Source organism: Chaetura pelagica, unplaced genomic scaffold (assembly GCF_000747805.2).
Source record: "Chaetura pelagica isolate M959 unplaced genomic scaffold, ChaPel_1.0 scaffold305, whole genome shotgun sequence".
Taxonomy (NCBI): domain Eukaryota; kingdom Metazoa; phylum Chordata; class Aves; order Apodiformes; family Apodidae; genus Chaetura; species Chaetura pelagica.
The window spans coordinates 903484-914678 of record NW_009953512.1 but is presented as its reverse complement, the minus strand read 5'-3'; the positions used below and the strand labels follow the sequence as shown (position 1 = coordinate 914678).

Sequence of the window (11195 nt, the reverse complement as noted above, 5' to 3'; positions counted from 1 at the left end):
AGCAATCCAACCCCCTTGCAGTGAGCAGGGACATCTCCAACTAGATCAGGTTGTTCAGAGCCCCGTCCAACCTGAGCTTGAATATTTCCAGGGATGGAGCATCTACCACCTCAGGATTTTTGCAATTGCAATGCCTGTTTCTTTTTCCTTTAGAGCATCAAAGTAGGCATTGTGGGAGTTGGTAGAAACCACTTGATTTTAGGAATCCCTGGAATCGATTTGCTTTCTCCAGCTTTGCTTCAGGAGGCTGAGCCCCTGGCTGCACGGGGCACGTTGGTGGGCACGGCGTGTGCTGGGGGGAGGGAGGAAAAGTTCATGGGGAAGTGAAGAGGGTTTTGGTGCATACCACTGCTGCATGAAATTTTCATGGTGGTTTAGAGCCACAATTCGAAAATGCTCCACTAAGTGCCCAAAATGTCTCAAAGCAAATAACACGCTGGTGGAAATCAAAGCCTAATTAACATTTGGTTTCAAGGCTGCCCTCTTCCTGTGCTAACCAGGGAGGGTTGGTTACTGCTGCTGCTGAGCTTATTAACATGGGATGCTCGGGCCTCCTTTAAAAGAAAATACTATTTTTATTCTTTTTTTTCCTAAGAAAAAAAAATACTTTAGGGGAAAAAAAAGTATTAAAAAAAAAAAAAAAGGTGGTTTCTGGTTTTCAGCAAGTAAAGGGCCGTGGCCTCAAAAAATTAACATTTCCAGCGTAATACTTTTAAAAGAATGACTGAAAAAGCCTTTTGTCTTTGATGGCTGATTGTTGTTTTTATTTCTTGTTAGACAAGTTAATGTAAATCGCATTGACAGGGCTACTCCAAACACACTGATTTGTTGACATTAAGCTGCTGGGAGATGGAGGGTTGTGTCAACACCTACAGTGAACTGTCAGGTTAACAAAGCAAGGATGTTTTCTTGGGGGAGGGTAGCAGAGTTGGGGGAAAAGGGGGGGATGTTTTGTTTTTATTTTAAGTTTCCTTTAATCCTCTGTTAGTCTTGTATCTTGATAACCTCCTTTGGAAGGTAATCAGGGCAGGTCAAGAGGTGATGCTGACCCGGGAAGGGGAAGCAATCTTTCAGCGATCGAACAAACTCCAACCTCTGCCGTCCTGAGCAGTTCACTGAACTCTCTGCAAAGGGGGTTTGGTTTTGGTGGGTTTTTTTTGTTTGGTTTTGTTGTGTTTGTTTTTTTTTTTCCTTTTCTGCTTATTTTTGCCAGATGGCAGTCACAGATTTCAACTGGGGCCAGGCAAACAGTGCAGTGTTTTTGCCTTATTCACCATGCTGGCATCTCTTCCCGGTGGCAAATAAATACATCGGCCACAGCAGCTCTTGCTTTGGTAGAAAGAGCTTTGGAAGTGTTTGTTTTCTTTTTAAAGAGAACTATTAGCTATGATTTTATTTTAAAAGCCTTTCATATTTTAAAAGGCAGTGCACTGTGCACGGCAGTCATATGCCTTGAACTTTGCACCAGCCACAGCCTTAACCACGTTGGGACGCACCCAATTGGAAAATAACAGTCACGAAAAGATCATTTGAGTATCAAGGACACCTTCTTTAGATTGACACAAGTCCTGTCAGTGCTGAGATAATGTCCCTTTGCCCTCAGAAGATCTGAGCAAGTTTTGCTTGAGCTGATCCCTTCTGTCACCTCCCAGGGTTTGACACCCATCACCACCATCTTAAGGTAGCAGAGCTGAGGCATCTGGATGTTGGCTTGCAGAATGTACCTAACAGCCATAAAACTGGTCCTGTGGTACTTTGGTTTCCTCCTCATTCTCCTTAGACCAGGTTCAGGGAGCCCATATGTTGCTTTTTTAATACTCTCTCAACTGCTGAGCAGCTGGTGCTTCAGTTGGAGCCTTGATGGGTTGTAGGCACCTACAGGTGATGAGCGCTCTGTATCTCTCTCTGCCTTTCTTGCTGTTGCTTTGCTCTCTTCTGCATTTGACTTTCAACTCCCTGTGTTGTCCTCTGTAGGGGGATGTAGATGTCCACTCTACAATGTCGGTGAGTACAAGACTGCGTCTCACGGGCGTTTGCTCTGCTCTGCTCCCACCTCGAGTGTTAGAGGGTGAGTTGAACCAGAAAAGGTCCTTAGTCTCAGAAAGGAGGAAAGGAGAACACTGAGTAGAAGTTTAAATTAGAAAGATGAGAGACCAGGGGAAAGGGTTTCCTTCCAGACAAGTCGCCCACAAGTGTGCTGTTGCAGTAGCAGTGCTAAATTGTTGCTTTTAGAGAACAGCACATGTAATTGGCTCCTTTTATCCTCTGTACATCCATAAATGTGCAGGGAATTAGGGGAAATACTGGTTATTAGGGAAAGCATGATGGGATCTTCAGCCTCTGCTTGGAGGAGAAAAGATCTCTGTAAAATCCCTCTCATTTATTCAGACAAAACTGGGATTCCAGCCTGATTTTCCTCCTGGTCTTAGTGTTCCAGCTCGGGGCTTGGACCACTAAACCTTTCCTCTGGTTAGAGGGTTAGAGTAGTATCTTATCCACAAATTCTCCTGAGTTCTTGATGTTTACTCTCGTCCTCTTTGGATTAGGACGATTAGCACACGTAAAGCAAAGGAGACCTTTCAGACCTGCCTTCTGGTTCAGCAAACCCCTCTAATTGTCATTTCTGCTTGTTTCATGTGCGGGAGAAAAAGCTGCAGCGCTTTCCAGGGTAGATTGCAAACAAAGAGCTCTCCAGCTCCCTTGTTTCCTCTATTCCCATGTCTGCAAGCCAAGGCCCGGGCAAGCAAAGCCTCATTATTATTTTTTTTTGCTGGTGCAGCCCTGCTTGACCCAGCTGTGCAGTGGGAGATGAGGCCAGTGGGAAGATGTAGCCCCTACTCCAGCTTCTGCTTTTCTGTCTTTAACCCCTGCTCTTCATTTTGAAGCTGAGCTGCCACAGCAGTATTGATAGTTCACGCTGCGGTTGGGTGCATGTACCCCTTTTCCTGGAAACTGAGCATAGCTAAGCCTTGAGTATTTGCAGGCTCTGGGCACCTGGGGGTTTCTAAGTCAACATTGAGGTCTCAAATCAACGCCAGCTTCTGGAAAGAAAGAGCCTTGTTAAAGCAATTTGAGGCCAGCTTCCATCAAAGCCATGGCTGGGCTGCTGGCAGGGCTGTGGGAGCAGGCAGGGATGCTTTGGGCATCCCCCCGTGGCTGTGGGTGTCAGGAGGGGTGTTAGATGTCGACCATCCTCTATGGTGTCCTTAGGGTGTACCCAGAGAGAGACAGATGCAAAAAAAAGTGGTATTGCCTCTGGCTTTTCAAGACTTCCAACAATTTAGGAGCCAGATGTATTTATTTAATTGAATCCAGTGCCTAGACAGCTATGGAGTCAGCTTCCTATGGAGAGGGGTGCATTAGTTTCATTAAGGTAAATCAATGAAAAGTAATACCTGGAGATCCCCTGGAAAGGGTCAGGAGTGGAGTAATCCCTTTATATGGTGGCACTTTGCTAGCCTGCTCTTAGTTGGGTTTGTTTTTAACTGCAACAGATTCTAATTTTCCTTTTAACCCCTCTCATTTTTCGTTCTCTAGGTAGTTTGTATTAATTGGTGGAAATAAATCACTAATCTGTCTAGAAGAGATTGAAAATAAAAATCTGACTGCATAAGCCAGCAGGACAAAGGAGCAATTGTAACACAGTCTAAAATATCCGGTGGGAAGTAGCTGTGGCTAATCCTGGAAGTTTCTTGGTGTTTTAGATCCAGATACACATAAAAAACCCTGAGTTGCTTGGGCTGCAGACATGGACAGGGCACAAGCAGCATCCAGAATCCTCCCTGGATGGTCCTCAGAGGCTTCCTCTGCCCTCCGGAGATGGTCTGAGTCTCCTGGGGAGTTGCTCAGACCAGCTTGCCCTGAAGGTTGAGCCCTTAAAACGAGGGTGCATTGGTGGGAAGAAGGTGGGCTGGTGGCTGAAGCAGGGCTTGCATTGTTGTGTGGTCCTGTGCTGCCCACCTTGCTGTGGTCTGGTGGCTTTGCATTACTTTCCTGGTCTCCTCAAGCATCTCCAAAATCCCAGATACTTCCCAAAATGAAAGGCTTGATAACAAGAGCTGATGGTTCCTTTAGAGCAAGGAGCAAAGCATTGAAATATGGTGGATTTAGCTTTTGTTGGCTGGGGAGAAGACTGACCTCTGATTAACCCAGGAGCGCTAGTTAACTCAAATCTGGGTTAGCCAAGTTACCTTGTAATTACATGGTTTCTTGTCTGCTTTCAGCACTTTGAAAACTGATTGAAGCTAAAATGCCTGGTCCCATAAATCCTTTAAAACAGGGTGTGCACGCTTCCCTAGGTATTGCTCCCCTCTGAGTAGTCACCTTGGCATGTTTGGCTTTGGTTTTCATGTTACCAACTTAGATGCACAAGGCTATTTTCTGCTTGCTTTTGCTGGCACGTACCTACACAAAGAGTTAGGTGTGTGGCACAGGGAATTTGGCAGCTCAAAATCCATCCTCAGTGTAAGGAATCCAAACCTGCCACCTCCTGCACCAGACCCCCAGTGTCTACCTTCCAAAAAACTGACCAGAAGTTAAAAGTATGGAGTTGCTTGGTTTTGGGTTGTTTTTTTCAAATGTAAGTGAAAGAACAGACTTTGTGATTTTATCCTTTCCTTGTATTTAATCCACTGGCAACCTGAAATCTTGTGAAGTTCTTCCTAACTTGTGAGTGTGCAAAGGAGTGTCAATGAACACCACATCTGCTTCTAAAGTCCCCAGCTATCTTCTTTAACCTACTCACAGGAGGAGAATCACCTGCCCTGGAGGAGCCCAACCCTCAGGTCCAATGTCCTTTGGGGTGCCCATGCAGAGATCACTTGATTTGAGGGTGCGTGGAGAAGCGTTGGGAGGTTTTGCCCATCACTGGAGCCAATAGCAGTTGAGGGGCTGAGGTGGCTGCAATTAAAAACACATCATTTGGTCACCATCACAGGGGAGCCTTCACACAGAGATAAGTTCTCCCTGGATCTTGCAGCCTAGGTTAGATGTAATAGTGAGAGAGCAAGCAAAGTATTTGAAAGTGCAGATCCTTATGGATTTCTCATGGTCCTTCTTCCTTGTCTTCATGAATGGCAACAATTAACAGGAGCCTGCTGGGTTCATTAAAAAAAGAACAGTGATTTCTACAGCTTTGACCATCCATATATTTTTTTCCTTCTGTCTGGTTTTCAACTCTAAGGTCTCAATCTTGACAAGAGAAATTTAATGTAAGATTCAGATTTTGGAAGACTGTAAAAGGAGCTGAAGTTTCAAACACCTTTTGTGTTGGTCACTCAGTGATCTGCTCTGCTTGGAGAAAAAGAAACCTCCTGCTTTGGGTGGTGATGGCTCACGGGGTGGAAATGGAGTGGCTGGGTAGTTTGCTGTGCTTTTTTTTTTTTTCTTTTTTAATTTGCTTTGAGCTCATCCTTTTTTTCCAGTCTGTTTGACATCTGGGCCTGCAGTCATGTGGCAGTTGTGTTTCCCACAGGCGGCCGCACGTCACGGCGACGTTCCCACCCTTCCTCCGGCACCTCGGGAAGCAGGGAACTGCGTAAACAGGGAATCTGGAACATCCCTGTGTGTGCAAAGGGTGAGAAACCCTCGGTTTCCACGTGGCAGAGGACTCTGCCATGAGGATGAGTGCAGCGTGCTCTGCTCCAACCCTCCAGATCTTTCCTCTTTCATTTATAACATCAGATTATAAAATTATACAGCGAAGACAAAGTGATACATTTTGCTCTCTTCAAGTCTTCCTGCTGCCATAATTGGCACATGCTTTGCCCTGACGAATCAGCAGAAGGAAGAGTGGTTCTAGCTCTTCATACATTAAGGAAAAAAATAATAATAACAAAAAAAAAAGTCTGTATTTAATCAACTTTTTGTTTCCAAAATGGCAGCTGCTTTGTATTTAACGGACAATCATGCTCTTCCCAATGGAAAGAATGTTATTCCCAAAGCGGATGCAAAAGAAAATAAAAGCCACAAAAGAAGAGGATGAAATATGCAATTTATTCCACCCCCCACTCCCCGTTTGTTCCAGTTGTGGAGCTGTGCTCTCTTGTCATGGCTGGGCCACGGCTCTGGTTTGTGTCAAGTAACTTGGAAAGTCTCAGCCTGTGGACACTGGGACCAGGACTGAGTGTTGCTGCTCATGAGGAGGCACAAATAGGACCCAGAAAAATGTGGGCTGCTTCTTGTGTACACACAGAGACTCTTCAGTGCAGGTTGGTCGTGTTGGAGCACCACGGTTTTTCCTGGATGCTTCATGTTGTAGGTTCTTGGTGTCTTTTTCAGAGGTGAATGGTCTTTGTGGCAACACGGGTGGTGAGCATGGGAGGAGGAGAACGCTGAGGAGCATCAAGCCCGTGCCTTGTTTAAGCCCACCCAGCAGGTCCTCAGGTCACCATCCTCTCCTTGGGGGCTGCCGTGAATCTACATCACCATCCTTTCTGGGTCTGCTGCTTGTATTTGATTTGAGACACATTTACATGTTGGAAAATCAGTCTTTAGCCTCGAGGGGGAGGCTGCCAAAGTGCCCCCATGGCAAGTCAAAAGCCTCAGGTTTTTGTACAGTTCAGTCAATGGTGTGATGCAGTTTTGGGTTTGCTCCTGTTTCTGGACCAGGGATATGGAGCCACACTGTGGAGATACCTTCTGGGGGAAGGAGAAAGAGTTGGAGCTGTTGGTGATGTGCTCTGTCCATGTGTTTTGGGTTTTATGTGGGTTTTGGTAGCTGCTGCCCTGCTGGCCCCTGCACCTCCCTCTCTCTTGATGCTGTTCCTCAGCACAAGAAGGTGATGTGGCCGATTGGAGTGCAGCTTGTAACAGTGTGGAGTATTTAGAGAGCAAGTTGATGAGAGATATGTATCTTGCATTGCTTAGAAAAGAACGTCATGTAAAGAAAGTGGAAGGCAACAGATTGAGAACTGGAGTTTGGTACCATAGGCTGAACCTCCAGCCTAGTGGGACAGTTTGGGTCTGATGGTTACTTGATGAATGAGTCTGTAGTTAAATCAAGTGGTTGACAAGGATAAAGCAAATCATTCCTAGTGACCTGACCTGGAGTGGCAGGAGTGCTCTCCCACCCATGTCTTGAAGGTCTGTGCACAGATCTCTGAAATATCCCAGGAGAGCTGACAGCAGTTGGATGCTCCAACACAGGCACCGCTCCTTTGGGGTGCACCAGGCTCTGCACACAACTGTTTCATAGGATCACAGAATGGTTTAAGTTGGAAGGGACCTTAAAGATCATCCAATTTCTGCCATGGGCAGGGACACCTCCCACTAGACCAGGTTGCTCCAAGCCCCATCCAGCCTGCCCTTGGAAACTTCCAGGAAGGGGGCGATAGACTTGCAAAAATCTATAAAGAAGGTCCAGAAAGTTGCTGAAAGTCTAAAATTGCCATGCTATGGACTTGTTAAAAGCAGTTAAGTAAAAATATCCTGCCATGCATTCATGTGATGAGGCAGGGAAAAGACACAGATCTTGGAGTCCTCTTGTTTCCTTGACATTTTTTGCATATATGCATATAAAAAAACCACCCCAGAAGCTTCCCAGCTTTGCTGGGAATGACTGCAAAAAGGCCTGTGCCCATTTGGGTGCTTGTGTGTGCTGCTGTGAGGCTTCAAAGAAACTGCCCCATGCTCAGTTGTAACAGCTGTGACCTGAGGTACTTCCCTTCTCCACCCCCTCCCCTTCCTTCTATTTATTTATTTTCCTATTAAAAAATAAAATAAAATAATAAAGTTGATGTCACTTGTTGACTCTGATAGCACAAAGCGAGGGAAAAACCTTGTTCATGGATCCTCTTATATCCTGGATCCCATGGTTATATGTGGTTACAGAATCCTGGAGTTGTTCTTCTTGCTGTTGGGTGCATTTGCTCCTGTGTGTGAGCAAGTAGATGAAGTTTCTAGTGCCAAGCCCCCTTGATGCCTGTGTAGGAAAAACCTTGCCATGGAGCTGGTTCCCTGAGAAATTGTCATTTGGTTAAAGAAAACAAACACCAACACAAAAAACCAAAACAACTCACAAAACAACCCCCCCCAAAAAAAAAAAAAATTAATCAGAATAAAATAACATTTTAGATCTGTCTGTAGGAGGTGGTTGTGACTGTCACCCCTATCTGTATGAGAGCCTTGAGTGTCCCACCAGCTTCAGCCAAAATAGCCTCCAGCTGTTGACCTTGGGCATCTTTGCCACAGCCAAAGTGTTGTGGTTTTTCCTCTTGTGTTGGAACATGGGGGGTTTGTATTGGGCTGCAATGGGCAGCGTAACTGGCTGGTTTATTTTTTGTGTGGTGAGGATAATTGCTGTATTTGCTTTCCCCCCCATCACCCCCTTTTTCATTTTGTTGCTCTGATTGCCTCCCAGCTTCTGTTGGGAGTTCAGCTCGGCTGTGTTTGTCTTGCTGCCCTATCTGTGACACTCTGTTTTCCCTTTAATGCTCAAAATAGACAATAAGTGGTAAATGTTTACCTCTGAAAAAGACACCCTGTCATTCTTTTTTAAATACCTCTGGAAGGCAGCCACCTAAACATGAGCTTGGGCTCAGCTTTGGCATGAGTTTACGAGCCATTCCACTTCCATCAGAGGATGGTGGCCTTCCAGGTTTGGTGGAGCAACTGCTCTTTTGATTCTTCAGATGCTGTCAGCTTTCCAGATGAGTGGGTCTTTGCACAAGATAAATTTCACTTGAAATTGTGTTAGTTAGCACTGCTTGAAGGGGTTGCTCTTCATAGGTTTACTGTCATAGAATGATAGAATGCTAGGTTGGAAGTGACCTCAGGGATCATCTGATCCAACCTTTCTTGGCTAAAACACAGTCCAGAAAAGATGACTCTGTCCAAAAAAATCTTAAAAGTTCATCAGGTCACTTCTGGCATGGCAGATCCTGGGGAGAAACAGGTCCTCCTTATTCTTGGTATATCAGGGCACAGATGCCTGTTCTATTCACTGCAAGTAGCAGGATGGAGTTTGGGGCTGTTGAAAGGAAGGCTGCTGACATGAAGGTGATGCCTTCCTGTAGGTCCCAGGTGTGCATTGAATCCAAACTTCCTCAAACCTGTGCTGTTGTTGCTTATGCTTTCAGAGAAGACTGGGGACTTTGGGCATCAAGAAGCCTCTAACTTTGTAACTGCCAAGTAACATGAAGACCTGGTGGAGATCCAAGACTGGGAAACATTTCGTGGATCTAAGGCTGAGGAACATCCTGTGGCTCAAAGGCTGGGGAACAACCCCAGCCCAACCCCAACAGGCACTGCTCTGTGCTCAAGACCTGGTGGAGATCCAAGACTGGGAAACATCTCGTGGATCTAAGGCTGAGGAACATCCTGTGACTCAAAGGCTGGGGAACAACCCTTTCCCCAACAGGCACTGCTCTGTGCTCTCAAGTGTTGCTCTTTACTGGCCTCCTCTTGTTGATTAGGTTTCTTCTTATTTTCCTTGGTAGATTTCAAAACTATGTGAATGTCAGCTTGTAGCTTGGTGACAGTTGCTTTTTTCCAGGTCCCTAAGTCAACACACTGGTTTCAGTGTTTAGCTCCTGGAATGGCTTCATGGAGCCAGAGATCAAATCTGGAGCTTGACACTGGCTGAAATCAATAAGTGACCACTCATATTCACTCATCAGTCATCTCTGGTGTCCCACAGTGGTCATGTCTAATGCAAAGTGACAGGGCTCAGCCCACAACGTGTTCCCTGCTGGAAATCAGGAACCAGTCTGTTCCCATCTTCTTTCCATAATGCAAATTATTTTAGGAGGAAAAAGTGATTTCTTCTTCTTAATAATGGTTCTGCAAAGCCAAGTGAATAGAAGTAATTAATTAAGAGTTCTCTCGATATCTAGTCTGCAACTAATGCCTTTAGGGATGCATTTGGTTTTCTGGGATGTGTGGTGATGTCTGACCATTATAGCCCTTAACAAGTCTAATTGTCTCCTGGACAAAGACACTGCCTTGATTCTCCTTTTATATTAAGCATAAAACTTTGTAGAAAAATTAAGTTTTCTTTTTGCTAATCTGTCTTGTTCCCAGTGATTTGATGCTTGTGCTGTTGTAACTCCATATGGTTACTTCCTTTCTCACACCAAACCCAACAAAAAACCCAACCAAAAACCCCCACAAAACCCACTTTGCCAAAACTGAAAATGGATTTCATGGAATCACAGGATTGTCAGAGCTGGAAGGGGCCTCTAGAGATCATCTAGTTCAACTTCCCTGGTAAAGCAGGACCCCCTAGGGCACATTATTCAGGGCTGCATCCAGGTGGGTCTTGAATATCTCCAGAGGAGACTCCACACCCTCCCTGGGCAGCCCATCCCAGGGCTCTATCACCCTCACCCTAAAGAAGTTTTTCCTCCTATTTCAATGGCACTTCCCATGTTCCAGCTTGTGCCCATTGCCCCTCATCCTGGGCACTTAACAAAAGGTTTGTTTGGTTTTTTTATGTAAATATCTTAAAACCAGCAGAGTCCTGGTTGTACATTTGTTTTCACTGGGAAGTGTTTGTGTGTCTGGGTTGTGCTTTGGGCTGTTTTGCCATCTTCAGTGGCTGCAGAACAGCAGTTATTTTATTTTTTTTAAAAATAATTTTAAGATGCATCATTGCATCAGTGTTAAGAAGGTGGCCAATCAGAGGGCACGTGCAGGATGGGGAATTTTCCTCTGAAAAGTTTGCAGGGATGATTTCCTGATTTTGCACATGGTTTAATGAGATTTGGGGCTGTGGTGCTGCCAGCAGCAAGGACAGTCCACAGGCACGTGGGAGGGAGGACATCATGCCTGGGGGTCTGCAGGGTCTGAAGTCTCCATCCATGCCTGCGCAGAAAGTTTCCACTGGGATTTTTCCTGGTTTGATGGAGCTGAGCAATTGCTTGTTATTGGGGCATCACATTTATATCTGCTGCAGAGTATCCCACCAATACTGCATTGTGAATTGGAAAAGTCAGCAAATCCAGTGTCAAAATTAGTAAGACAACTTGTGGTGTTTACAGAAAAGGCGACATGTAAATATATTGAGGAATTGCAATTCCTTGGCCTGCTTTTCTGTTGTATCAAGTCCCTGGCTTTGCAAATCTAAATACACTTGATCACATCATTCCCAATGCTTGTTGCCAATTAAAAAGAAATTCTGTTGCGAGTGAAAAAAAGCAAAAAGAAAAAAAAAAAGGCTTTGTTTTTTCATGGAAATGCTGCATTATTTCTTCAGC

The 11195-nt window shown here is 45.2% G+C and overlaps 1 protein-coding gene across 1 annotated transcript in view; it reads left to right on the top strand.

Moving 5' to 3' along the window:
- Positions 1 to 11195, top strand: part of EXOC6B (exocyst complex component 6B) — a 273905-nt gene that overhangs the window by 168122 nt on the left and 94588 nt on the right. The window contains exon 22 of the mRNA XM_009999464.1: positions 1975 to 2004. Within this exon, the coding sequence (XP_009997766.1) occupies positions 1975 to 2004 (30 nt within the window). The remainder of the gene's footprint in view (positions 1 to 1974; positions 2005 to 11195) is intronic.